At 44.1% G+C, this 13,920-nt stretch overlaps 1 protein-coding gene across 1 annotated transcript in view; it reads left to right on the top strand.

The window, feature by feature from the left end:
- Positions 1–2,118: 2,118 nt before the first annotated feature.
- The window catches only part of b4galt1l (DP-Gal:betaGlcNAc beta 1,4- galactosyltransferase, polypeptide 1, like), an 18,912-nt gene continuing 7,110 nt past the window's right edge, over positions 2,119–13,920 (top strand). The window contains exons 1-4 of the mRNA XM_036551067.1: positions 2,119–3,065; positions 4,396–4,631; positions 9,802–9,989; positions 12,456–12,578. Of these exons, the coding sequence (XP_036406960.1) occupies positions 2,768–3,065; positions 4,396–4,631; positions 9,802–9,989; positions 12,456–12,578 (845 nt within the window). The 5' untranslated portion in view covers positions 2,119–2,767. The remainder of the gene's footprint in view (positions 3,066–4,395; positions 4,632–9,801; positions 9,990–12,455; positions 12,579–13,920) is intronic.

Genomic DNA, 13,920 nt, shown 5'->3' with positions numbered 1-13,920 from the left:
GCTGAGATTGTGTAATATCTTACAACAATCAAACCATGTTACGATAGATCGAGAAGGAAGTAGGTCTGGCTTGGGAAATGTGTATCCGGCTAAATTGAATAAATCATTCAGCAACAAGGTTTTCATGTCCATCTCATTCTATATGAAATGCAAGGGAAGAGACGCAGGGAAAACCCCTCTTGTACCGCAGGTCATATGTGGTGGAAATTTTTTTTTAGTAATTTTAGTAATTTCAGTATTTTTTTTTAGTAAATTTCAGTAAAATCGATTGGCCATTGGTCTACAAAATGATTAGGATTGTACAACTGCAATTTAATTGAATAAATGTTTACTAACATAATTTATCTACTAGCCTGACAAATTTGCCTCAAAGCCTCAAATTTTTGGCTTTCTGGTAGGCTATTTTATGATAGGTGCATAGGTCCATAAAAGATGCATTATCGCCGCTGTCAATCAGTCACAATTACAGGCGTTAAGAGGCGCGAAATAGAGAAGCCATGAGAAATTTTAGTCGTTGGAACTGGGGTAAGAAAATTTCTTTCCGCGGCTACATGGTTAGAGATATTAGACGCAGCTGAACTTAAATCAATTAAATGTTACCACCATTTTTATCGCCATTTATGCGTACTAGAATATGTTTAACTCATAAGTTTAAGCGTATTTATTCCACACCTGTATTGCAGGTTGTCAGTGGGTTACAGATTAGCCTACATGTGTTCAGTATTGTTTTTTTTCGTTTCCCACACAATTGCTGTTTCCGAATAATTAGCTTATTGTCGACGGCATAGGTATACCATTGGCAGTGCATAGCCTATGTCGTGGAAATCCCATGTTTGTTCATGTATTGGACATTTTCAGAGGAATTTCAATATTTGTATTTGTTTATTTATTACTTTTTATTTTTATTTTTATCAATTAGCCATGTCATCATTTCGTTTCTCTTCCTCCTTTAGTGTTGTAAATACTCACGTCCCATATGTACATGCCCCCCATTGTGGAGGATTTCGGCACGAAGGTTATTTTTGCTCTTAAAAATGTTACCATCGGAACATAAAACAGGTTGTGTAGCAATATGGGCACGGATTTCCGCCCTTTTCATCTTTTGACTGAAAAGTCAACAAACCACGTGATTCACAGTGCGTTCGCACCGGCGTCATGCCCGCTTCAAAGGATTTCCCTGCGTCAGATGAAGTACGCCCTAAACTTCGGGTATTGTAATTACCAGCAGGCTATGAAGCGCGCTTCAATCCACCACTTGGGTGTGCTGTCGCCTGGCAGTGATAACGTGTATCCAAAAATGTATGCAGTTTAACGCGTAACATGCTTTTTTTTACACAGCTGACATCAGCATATGAGATGGTATTTCATATCAACATACGATTTTGTTTTTAAAATGACCCTTTAAATGAAATAATTTTGACTACGACCAGTAATACCTAATCCGGATTGAAATAGCTTTCTTTAAGCAATGTTATCAAGCGCATCGTTAGGTAACGAATAAAATACATTACCCTAATTCTTGTCAGCTAGTATTCAAATGGTAGATTGCATCTTGCTTACTAGTTGCTTGCTAGTTACTTTGCCCATTGAGTTTTGTAGATAGGCCTAGAAATAATAAATAGATTGGTATAAACTTATGTCCTGTATGTGTGTAGCCAGACTCAAATGACATGTAGTTAGACACGCAGTAAACTGCTCACCATTGCAGTATAGGCTAATCTTCAAGGCAAAGGCAGTGGGCAGCTGGTCTCTAATAATGACGGTGTGGGTTCCAATGTATCAAAGATCTTGTTGCGCACTATGAACAGAGCATGAAAAGTGAAATTGTGCAGCAGAATTTACCTGACTGGATCTCATGTGTAACAAAGTGCAACGTCTGGATCTCATATGTGCAACGTGCTTCCACACAGCAAAACTCTACCGCCAGCCAAGGGTCTCCGTCATGATCAGTGGCCATAATGATCAGTCTCCTTTATGATGAATGGTATACGCTGCTCCAGTCTTATCTTAAGTTAACATGAAGTCTGCATGTTAATAGTTTGCTCCCCCACCCCTTTTCCCAGCCCTTCACCGAAACCCGGAAGACGCGGATTCCACCCTGCTAGAAACATGGGACCGTGCGGGTAGTTAGCGGTAGTGTCGCCGCAAGAGGACAGAAGGAAACGTTGAAGTAGTTGCTGTAATAAGTTGTCTAGATAACTAGCTAGTCTAAATTTTGTAATCCGTTTAAGAATACAACATCATCCGGAGTCGTCTTGTTTTTTTGTTAGTTTTTCCTACGTTTGCTGTGCTACTTCGAAGACGTGCGGGGAACGTTCAATTCAGACGAATGAACAGGCTAGTTAGCCATCAAGCTAATTCAGATAAACTCGGACAGAGATACTGTTGGCACACTAAAATGTCTATTTAGCTTTCTAACAAACTGGATAGCGACTAGTTTTAAGTAATTGGCTGTATGTATTTTTTTTCGGAAGAGTTTACAACTTTCTTAGGTAGCTTGCGGTAAGCTAGCTAACAACATATTTTACGTGCTGGGAAGTTTGGTGTCTGGACTAGCCCTGTGAGCTAGCTGGCTATCTAGCGGAGGACGTGTCTAAAATCTATTTCGTCATTTAGATATTGATTAAATATGTGTCTCACTTCATGCTGTTATTGTACAATGGAATGGCGAACTAGCTAGTTTAGATGTATAGGCTATTTGTGTAGTTTGCTTTTATGTTTTTTAATTAGGTAGCCAATTGTCTTTTCAGTTTTAAAAGGAAGTATCATGCGCGACTCAAGTGTAAATTTTAGCTTTCTTCATAAAACATGCACACTGGTTGTGCTTCTCTGCTTTCTTCATATTTCAGTTACTGTATTTTATTACGTAAAATCTCTCGATTTGCGTGTAACGTTTGTGCAAAATCAGCAATCACGTTTACAGAAACAAAGCCAAATTAAGGTAACGTTGAACAACTCAATAAAGCAGAAGACCTTGGACACGGTTGAAAAAAAGGCTGATCCACCAAACGCTCCGGGAGATATCAAAGAACTTCAGAAATGTCCCGATACATCGCCGCTCCTCGGTAAGCACAGAAACTTCACACGGATTGGGAAATTTTGGTGATTAGTTTTAAGTTGTTTTTTTCCCGGTGGATTGCCGGGTCGAAGCAGCGTAAAATAATTAAGAACTGAGAAATGCTGTTCATTGACAATTTTGGGAAAGTACTACGTGTACATAAGTGTTAAAGCAATAGGGCCTTTTTAAAATTAGCTGTGTTGCTATTATATTATTAGAAGGATCATTCAGTTTTGTGAATTATTTCAGTAACTCATTTATCACATGTATGGCGATCAATGGCTTATCTTGCTCAGGTTCACGTTAGCATTTTAATTTACTTCTTGAGTAATTTTTATGTAATCTTGCGGAAGGTCTTGTTGGAATGACATCATCAATGCTTTGAGATATGTTCTACAGATTTAAAGGTTCATCAGGTTTAAGGTTGCCTATCTCTGTTCACATATACAGCAGAATGTATAAAGCAGAATTTTTATGTAAATATGAAATAAAAATATGTGCAATATTAATGTCAGTCGCTCCTGTTTTGGATCCCGTATCTGTTCATGTTAGAGATATATGTACTCTGGGAGTGGGGAGCTCCTGTCTTGATCCTTCTGAATGCCTCCTTATCCTTCAAACCCTCCACAGGAATCCAAATTCGCTCTTTTGCTCATCTGGCGGTTTTGTTTTTCATTTGTCTACAACAAAAGAAGGAGGACTGTTTGAGAAGGGGGGGGTCAGAGTAAAACTCCCCAGGAGTGAAAGCACGGGGGCAGAGCACAGTAACGCAGCCTTCTGCCATTCAGAGGCTTGTGATTCATGGTCTGGAATATTTGGAAGAAGCAGTGCTTCGTTTTCTTGGCTCTACAGTCCCACAACAGCCTCTTACATCCATACCTTCATCCTCCATAGCAGTTGTCTTTATTTTACACAGATGGATATGTGCACATCACATGGTCTTTGCATTAGACATTGTTTGTTTTGTACTGAAGTCTTTGGTTAGTACAGGATGCTATTTGCAAGGATTCCGCCATGTATTTTTCCAACGCCTGTATAACACTGGCATGGTATACAAGGAAAATGTGGTTACGTGCCTAATATGCTAGCTTTTATCTGTGAGATGTGAATGCTGGCACACATCCGCTGCTTGAGGCTGAATCTGACTCTGAACTGACTGACTCTGCACTCATTAAGATGGAGGGCAGGGTTTAAATTGAGGGCCAGTTCCTATTTGCCATTCAAAGTTAGCTGAGATTTTAATTTCCACTTTGAACGGTGAAGGTGAGAGAATGTGGCAGGTCGACCTTCTCATGACTGACCCTCCCCCCACCCCCGTCTTGTCTCTACTCCTCCAGTGGGCCCGCTGAGGATCGAGTTCGGGAGCCCCGTCACCTTGGACCTGGTGAAGGAGGAGAACCCTGGTCTCGAGGAAGGGGGCCGCTATAAGCCCAAGGACTGCGTCGCCCTGCAGAAGGTCGCCATCATCATTCCTTTCCGGAAGCGTGATGAGCACCTCAAGTACTGGCTGTACTACCTCCACCCCATCCTGCAGAGGCAGCAGCTGGACTACGGCGTCTACATCATCGCCCAGGTGAGAGCGCCAACCCCACCGAGGGGGAGACTCCGGTAGCCTGTGGCCAGGAGGCCCTCCGATTAGTGCTGTGGCCCCCAGATACAGCCTCACACACCCGTAGGGAGGTGTACCTTTTGCTTGCGTGGCTGAGGTGTGTGTGTGTGTGTGTGTGTGTGTGTGTGGGTGTGTATTTGAAGTTGAGATCCGTCTCTGCCGATTGTAGCCCGATATCCAGCCTGCTTTTTTTTGTTCTCCCCTTGTGTCTTTTTTCGGTGCGCTTGTTGTGAAATGATGGATCTGATAGCTTTGTGTTTGGAGAATGAAACCCTGCCGGACACTGTTTGCAGTCGCTGGTAAAAAATTAACGAGGGCGTAAGCATCCCTCAACTGTCTTCATTTTGCACATTTTTTGATTCATTTTTCTATTTACTTTCAGTTTGCTTCTGTTGGTTTTTCTACTTATTCTGGGTACAAAAGGTACTGTGTACTGTTCTGTGTTTAGCAGATAGCAGATCGTTTGTCTTCCTGACTGTCTTTTGTTATGAACTGACACAGAACCCTAGTAGTGGCACAGGAATATTCATACACAAATAGTACGAATGTGCCCTTCAGAAAAAAACACCTGGACCACAGAGAGTCTCACACATGAGCTGTCGCTGGGGCCCAAGGTCATTCATGTTGTTCCATTCATGGAATTCTCGGTAATGAAGTAAGGCCTAACAGGTTGTGCTTATCGCTTGTTTAAATAGATGAAAGTTGAAGGCTTCAGCCTGCCCAGTAAGAGAGGTCCTCCCCTGGTTACGTCCCTGTCTCTTATTTTAGCATGGTGGTGTGTTTTTGGAGATTATAGCATTTGTTGATATATGCTAATTTATTTCCAGTCAAAAAGCCTGAACAATTTTGTTTGGCACCTTTTGTTTCAATGGATTTGCCCTTGTATAATTTACAGCCAGTAGCAGACATCTGATGTCTGGTGAGACACATCTTGGTTCAGAAGCCCGACACAACTCAGAGTTGTGTCTTCCATGTAGCGGGCCTTTCTCTCTGCCTGAAAAAATGCTTCCCGTTCATTTGCATTAAATTTCATATTAATTATGAATGCACAGAGACTGTAGTGAGAATTTGTGGGCACTAATCACAGTGCCCGTAGATTCTGGCCACTGTCTTTGCATGCTGATAACAAGCGCTACTTCCCTGCCCGTCAGTGTTCTCTGTCAGTGTTGTTATGACGGTTTCTGAAACGAACATTCCGGAGAACCTGTAGATACAGCCAGAGACAGGCTGGTACATGTAGCTGTGTGGGAAAGGAGGAGAGTTGTGGTGTGTGTTTGTGTGTGTGCAAGGGTCTGAGCTAAGCTTCAGCAGCAGAGCAGATTTCTCACGCATCAGCCTTCATCTTGTGTTAATCCTGCGAGTTCATTAACTGTGCCGGGCATGTTTGGATACAAATCACGTGCACCAGCCAATAGCCTGGACTTGCTTATTGTGCAATACCATAAACGCTGCTTGGCAACATGGCACGTATATATCTTCATAGTTACGTAAGCCAATGATCACAGGGCTTTGTGCCATTTAAGGGTGCTAATATCTATAATCAACTGTCGAAGTAAAAAACACCTTGCCTTTGTGCCCGCTTTGGGTACAGTTTGAATCTTTGTCTACATTATGCAGTCAGAGAGTGGCCAAGAAACATGTTCAGAATGTCTTGGTGAGAATGTAAAGCATATCATGCAGAATGTTGTAACCAATCACATTTTTATCCTCAGTGCATGAGCTGGCGGTTTCCCCTTTCTTTTTAGCTCTCGGGTGGAAAAATTAAAATGACACTACATACCACCTCAGAAATGCAGGATGTAGCTTTACTAAAATGTTAGAAGCAGGTCAGTTAACAGCACTGAAATGTTCAGAGAATGCAGTGCAACTGGAATATGAAGGACTAAGCAACAGGTGTGTGCAGATGAAGTCACCGGAAACATGTCAATATAAGATGCATGTGTTGATATGCCATTTCTGTTCCATAATAATAAGAAGAATACAGTGAGATCCTTAATCAGGTCGTTTTGACTGTATAGGAAAGTAAAATTTAAAGTAATATTAAAGTAATATTTGAAAGCATTGGTTCGTCCTTTTAAAGAAGAATCCAATCAGTCATGGTCCATGTAATCAAGGCCTTCAGGTTATTCCTCAGTGTGGCTCTCCCAGCTGGTACATACTGTACCTTTGGCATGATCGTTTCATATTTTTTCTCTTGTACCACAGCCTCTTTGTTATTGTAACATTACCCATCTGGAGGATTGTGAAGAGTTGACATTTTAGTAGTGTTTCCTCTTTTTTTACTCTTCACTGCGACTGTCACGCAGCTCAGTGATTTTCAACTTGCAAATTCTGAAACTACAGCCCCTGCTCTGCTCCAGTGCTGATATTCAGTTAACAGGTAATCACAGTGTCAGACAGAGAGAATGTTCATCCTTCTAGTCTTGGCTTCTAGTCCTCCTCATCCTAAAGAGAGTGCTTCCCTCACATTTCCTTTCATGGGTCACTCTAGAACTTTTTCAGTCTCTGTAACCGTCACTTAACTCCAGAACAGAATATTTACTGAGAAATTGTATGGGTCCTGCGAAGAAGAGTGGTGTAGCAGGTTACCCCTGCTCCTAACAGCCCCAGGGGGGCACCGAAAGTATCAATTGCTGAGTGCTCTCAAATTGAAGACACACCTGCTTTTTTGAAGAGCGCAGAGGAGAGTGCGGCATGTGCGTGTGGGTGTCTGTTGGCCGTTGATTCCGGTTTGGGTGCCTGCATGCCCTCAGCAAGCTGCACTGCGGAAGACTAGAAGTGGGACACGACACCCCCACTGGTGCACACCCAGTATCTTGGCAACTGAACAGTGATGTCCGGGTTCTTGGTGTTTTCTTGGCGTTTCATTGTTGTCCTACTCAATCTTTCTCTTTTTCTCTCCTTCTCCCTGATCCTTCTCCCTCGTTCCCTTGATTTTTTTTTTCCTCCCTTCTCCTTCCTTCCTTCCTCCTTTCTTCACCTGCTGGCAACCATGCTTCCTGTGCGTATCAGGCCTCTCTTCAGCCAATGGCTGTGGCTGTATGAAGAGGTGAGCCCCGCCCCCTGTCTCCTCTGGCCAATGGCGTGATCCCATGGGCTGCTGGGCTTTTCTGGTAATGTGGGTTTCTTCTTTCTCTCTGGGGAGGACATGCTGAGGGCAAATACTTCATATAAAAAGCGGGTGAAACCTGACACCGGTGTGATCAGCTGCAGGGTATACACTGAGGCAGAGAGAGAACAGGAAGTGGAAGTTTTCAGTGATGAAGATCTCTTCCAGAACATGGTGAGAAATGGCAGCCAGAGTTTACAGTCCAGCTGATTAAAATAGTCATATTACTATTATTAATAAATACTAATAATGTCTGCAAATGCCTCCTGCCCCGGGTGGTTACGGTGTTGTAGTACAGTGCCGTTCTGACACAGTCTGGTCTTTCAGTGGATTGCTTGCATGTAAAAACCTCCAAATGAAGGCAGTGTGTGAATGCTGAGACTATGTTCAGCCATAAAACCTTACCCGTCTGTGGGAGAGGGGTAGCAGTGGCAACTGGAGTCTGAAGGCTTTGAATTTATTACCCAGGGGGGAAAAAAAAGCAAATACAAAACTCAACTGGCTGCTGTCATCTCACAGAATAGCTCTGCAAATATTCCACCAGTGCAGATTTTAACTGCACTCCAGATGACAGATGGCTGTTGTCTGAGGGAGTCTCAGACAGGGGGCAGGGATGATAAGAGCCCCTGCTCTTTTCCAAGTCTGCAGAACAAAGAGTCCCACCGTCAGCTCGGATCTGCACGTCTCCAGCCTGTCGGCCCCACACCCTTCTGCCTCTCTCGGAATTCTGGGTAAATCTTTGAAATATGTTGTAGAAGGGCCGGCACAAGAACGCCTTCCTCCAACATTACTGAGCAGGCCCAAACCGTTAAGGGTGTAACAGCGCACCGGTACAATTGATTCATGACTTTTAGATCCCCGCGATTTAAATTTCCGTGATCTCCCTGGATAAGGGCAGAAGCACCAACAAAGATGCAAGCAGAATCGGTGCGATATTCACATCGAAGTAGGTTTGGTGTGATATTAATTCGGGTGCAGTATTGGCTTACCTTATATTTGTTTGTTTTGATTTTCCTTGGTAGATGCTAACTTCAAATACACTACAAGGATGTTTAATATGGCATTAAGGATTGGAATGTGTTAAGGATCTCAATTACTCTTATCAAATCATGCCAATCATAGTTATTATCAAACCAGTCACACCGCAGTGCGTGTGCTCATGTTGTTTGGAACCCACAGGTATTGTCTGTCTCATTGATGTTGCCCAGATGTTGAAACTGGCACGTCCAAATACAGTTAAGCCAAAAATTAAGACCTGTACAACCTGTCAACCTGGAAAGACCAACGAAAGTTACGTAAGAGTTCAGGCGTAATGGGAAGTGGTGAGAGCTGCCATGTGCCCGGGTGTGAGGGCAGAGGAAAGTGGGCGTGGCTGGGGCACCACCGTAGGTGCCAGCTGGGTTTTGAGTGGCAGGGGGCCCGACAGTCAGCCACGCTCTGTTTGTTAGGCGCAGGTACGCCCGTTGCGACATCATGTCCGCAAACATTGCGACAGCATGACCAAAGGAGCGTCGTCCGCGGCCAACGCGCATGGCGATGTATCAGTGTGGCACGAAGGCCGGCTCTTTCCGAGCAGCACACACATACACACCCCCGCCCCCGTCCCCCAGAGCTCGGCCTCACGGACACGCTTTCCAGATGGAAAATCCCAAAGCCAAATGAACAATTTCAGTCCAGTCCAAAAACGTGATTGGCTGGTTTAATTTTCCTTGTTTCCTCTAAAAACCCATTCAACCACATACGTCAACGCGTCATAAGCTAGTGTAACGCGAGCTGGGTGTTTGCGGACACATAAATTACGTTCCGCAAGCCTACCCAGAGGGCTGCTGTTTAAGGATTTCAAGCTGCAGTTTAAACTTCCCATCTTCAGACCTGTCCCATAAGATGTGTGCTCTGCTGGGTTTGAACCTAAACCTATTTGTGAGGTTTGAGATGTTGAGTGTGCAGGAGAGTGGGCCGGAGAGTGGGCCGAAGTATAACGGAGTAAGCTGAAGCATCCTCTTTCTCCCCTCCCATGCACTGTAGGATGGAGAGGAGGTGTTCAACCGGGCCAAGCTGCTTAACATCGGCTACATGGAGGCCCTGAAGGAGTACGACTACGACTGCTTCGTCTTCAGCGACGTCGACCTGATCCCCATGGATGACCGCAACACCTACAAGTGCTTCAGCCAGCCCAGACACCTGTCCGTGTCCATGGATAAATTTGGCTTCAGGTACGTGCTGTGCAATTCTCCCTGCTCGTTAGTCCATGACGCAGTGCTTAACCCACTAATGGGCACCTGCGTGTTGCAGGTGAGGTGTGTGAGTTCACCTGGACTGATTGCGCTGCATGAGCACCTGCGTTCTCTGCCGCTCAACACTAACCCCTTACCTGCTCGCGGGCAGTGCTGGTGGCAGAGAATCGCCACATGTTTATTCATGCACACTCCTAAACGCTTTTATGGTTTATGGAAATGAGTGTCTGGAAAGTCTGTGCCAGTAAGAGATTCCTCCGCGTTGGCCCAGCATGCCGCTCTCGGGTACGGCGTGTGATGTGGCTGTGATGTTGGCGAGCTGTGTGCTGCCTTTTGTGGAGTGTAGGATTGCGCTCACAAATGAGCGGAGGCAGGCAGCTTGGGATGCAGCTGCCACGCCTGTCTTAGCTGAGAAGAGGGATTTTGTACAGTGTTGCGCATTCGGGATTAAGGAAGTGCGAGAAACCTGGAACACTAGAACAAAAGGTGAAAGGGTCACCTTTCAACATTAAGTGTGTGAAGTGAAACAAGTTTTGCGACCTCTTCCACTTTAGCTATCGTAATAACAATCTGTGGTTAAGAGTGTGAAAAAACCAAATGCCTGTTCAAAGTGAAATCGTGCAGATCTAAGGGACTCCTTTTTTTTTTTTTTTTTAAAGAATTATTGTTGATTCAGTCATGATAAAGCAGTGGAAGTTCTTGTGTGGCTCCAGCTATGCAGAGTCTGCGTTTCTGAGTGGAAGCAGATGATTCGGCATTCCTCAGTGCTGGTCCTCTCAGACCGCTGTGTTTGCTGGTTCCCATCTGGGCTCCGTCACTCCGGGCTGAGTGAGCTGCGGCTGGAATTCTGGTCTGGATTTTACAGTTTGTGGCGGTTATCTGCTCCTGAGGCGTGTGTGTGTACAGAACGTGGGGCCGGAGGTGTGTTTATGATGCTGGAGAAGTGCTCACACAAAGAGTGAGAGCGGCACATCGGTGTTCCTCTCACACGGGCCAGGCGGAGAGGCCGAGTCGGGAGCATAAAGGCAGGAAGTCCAAAGTCTTACAGCTGCCATCTGACTGGCGTTTCAGACGAGGGAGGGGCCGGTGTTGTAACGACATCATTTCCCTCTGCCGCTGCGAAATCTCGTCTGTTTCAAACTTATCTGTCTGTCGCCGGGATGCGTGATGTGTTGTGAATTTTTTTTTTTTTTAGAGCTGTGACGTGCTGTGATTGTTTGGGAACAGGAGTCTGCTGTCTCCTTCTCCTTCCAGCGGCAGCGCAAAATGGCATACTGAAAGAGCTCAGCTCTGTGAGGCTTTAGGACTGCTATCAGAGGAGCACTGCTGACCCTACGAAAGGAGTTTAAAAAAGGCCAGTCGAGCAGAACGGAGCCACCTGCTGATGAGGACGCTCTGGGAGAAGGGCTGCAGCTGTATGACACCTGTATGAAAGGGTTATGCTACTGTATCTTATGAATGGATTAAGATACTGTGTCTTATCTATGGGTTAAGTTGCTCCACTTTATGAATGCATTGTGCAACTGGACTTCATCATTGTGTTATGTTACTGTGCCTTATGATTGGGTTATGCTACCTTATCTTGTGAATGGGTTACACTACTATACCTTATGCCACCTTCATGGGTCATGCTACTGTTCCTTATGAAGGGGTTGTTCTACTGTACCTAATGGTTGGATTCTACAGCTGTACCTAACGACAGGGTTATGTTATTATGTCTTATGAATGGGGTATGTTACTGTATTTTATGAATGAGGTGTAAGGTTGGCCTGGGCTGGGCTGTTCTGTCCCATGCTGTGCGGTGCTGTGCTGGGTGTGGCGGGGATGTTCTCTGCCGGGTTTTGTGAGGTCCAGCAGAACTGTACTGGCTCAAGAACGCCAGAAGTGGGTTTCCCGGGTTCTGGTGGAGCAGCTCAGTGTGTGTGTCCCATGCTTTCTCTTAGCCTGGGGAGAACGTCCTGCGATCAAAATCGAACAGAACCCGTAAGCCTCCTGTTCCCTGAGAGAATGGCAGGATAATACTCAGACGTTTAACCTCCCCATCCAGCAGCGTGATTTAGTTTTGACCAGCGTCCAGGATTTCAGCTCAGTGTGATGGATGGGTTTGAACTTTCCCCCTCCTAACATCATGGTTAAACCTTAGGGGTTAAAACGATGGTAGTTTAAGCTCTGAGGACTAAAGGCTAAATGACTAAAGGCTGTACGGCATATGGCAGAACTTACTGCCTTTGTGCTAATGTGTCCCACAGTAGCACTACATCTGAAGGTTGGTGTGAATGATTCAGTGTCTGTACAGCTACTTTCCTAACCTTTTTGAATGCACTTTCTGCAAGTGAATGGATGAGAGACTGAGACCTCGGTGGAGGTTGTTTTTCCCTCTTTAAAGGCAGATGTGTGGTGTCACTGACACCCCTCTGAGCTTCTCCTTTCCTTCTCCCCCTGCAGATTGCCGTATATCCAGTACTTCGGAGGAGTGTCCTCAATGAGCAAGGAGCAGTTCCTGAAGATCAATGGCTTTCCCAACAACTATTGGGGCTGGGGAGGAGAGGATGATGACATTTACAACAGGTAAGCTTTAATCAGAACAAATGAGCTTTAATTGCATCAGATAAGCTTTTATCTGAACAAAGAGCTTTAATCACAACAGGTACGTTTTACACAGAACACGTGAGCATTAATCACAACAGGTAAGCTTTACACAGAACAGGTAAGGTTTAGTTACAAGAAGTGAGGTATAATCTCAACAGTTACCATTTAAGCTCAGTAGATAAGATGTAATGACAACAGGTAATCTTAAGTCACAGTTGGTAAGGTTTCATTATAACAGGAAAGGTGTTATCAGAACAGGTGAGCTTTAATCAGATCAGGTGATGTATAATCAAAACAGGGTGAGTTTTCATCAGAATTGATGTGCAGTGTTACAGAGCTACAAGGAAGAAAAAACATGCTTGGAACAGGAAACGGGAGTAGTGAAAACAATAAGCGGAACCATGCCAATGATAATACAGATGATGTGTGAGGTAGGCAGAAAACTGAAACAGGAACAATCCATTCATAGAGCAGTATATCATAACTTAACACCATTTGAGCAATTATTCAGCATATTGAAGGTGGGCTTGTGCAACAGAGTGTCTTTCCTGCCATTTTCCTTTGAATATATTATATATCCTTATTTGAATATATCAGAATAGAACAGAATAATTTCTCAAAATTTTCATTTAATTACGCTTTTATTTATAAAAGCATAAATGAACATGACTCGGCACTGCTGTGGCGGTTTGAGTAAGAAAGGAGTGTGGTCATGGAAACTTTCATTTCATTGTGAAGTCACTGATTATGTCATAAAGCAGAAGTTCCGGCTTCTGGGTGTGAGCTTGTCGTTATCAAATAAAGGCATGACTGCGTAATGCTTTAACTCACCTCAAGGTCATCTCCACACCATTAGTTATGTATCTCTTTTTCTATAGAAATGTATTCTTTGATCAGATGCTAATTTCAGATTTCACAAAATCAGGAAACAACAACATGTTTCATTGCCCTGAGGACATACTCCAAAGTCAAACTGCCATATGTCAAAGTTTAAAACTGGCTAGAATGTAACTTTGTTTTTTCCCCACAAGAAGTGTCAGTGGAATTTTTTCTTGCTGTACTTGTTCTGTCCAGTACTACTCAGCAACGCTATGAAAGAGGGACATCAGTTATCAGTTCCCAGCCTTTGTTGTATTGATCAGTTTGCATTTCAGTTGTGACGGTATTCAGCAAAATGCCACAGGTAAATGGAATTTGCATGTATCATTTCAATGTCGTTGTGCACTGACAAACACAAATGTTGTAACTGATCCATTCTACATCACTAAGCTAAGATGAGCTGGAAACATTTCCGTCTCTTTTCGAGAAGTAAATAGTTCTT

The sequence above is a fragment of the Megalops cyprinoides genome, chromosome 18 (assembly GCF_013368585.1).
Source record: "Megalops cyprinoides isolate fMegCyp1 chromosome 18, fMegCyp1.pri, whole genome shotgun sequence".
Taxonomy (NCBI): domain Eukaryota; kingdom Metazoa; phylum Chordata; class Actinopteri; order Elopiformes; family Megalopidae; genus Megalops; species Megalops cyprinoides.
The sequence above is the reverse complement of the archived record's forward strand: the minus strand, read 5'-3'. Positions and strand labels throughout refer to the sequence as shown.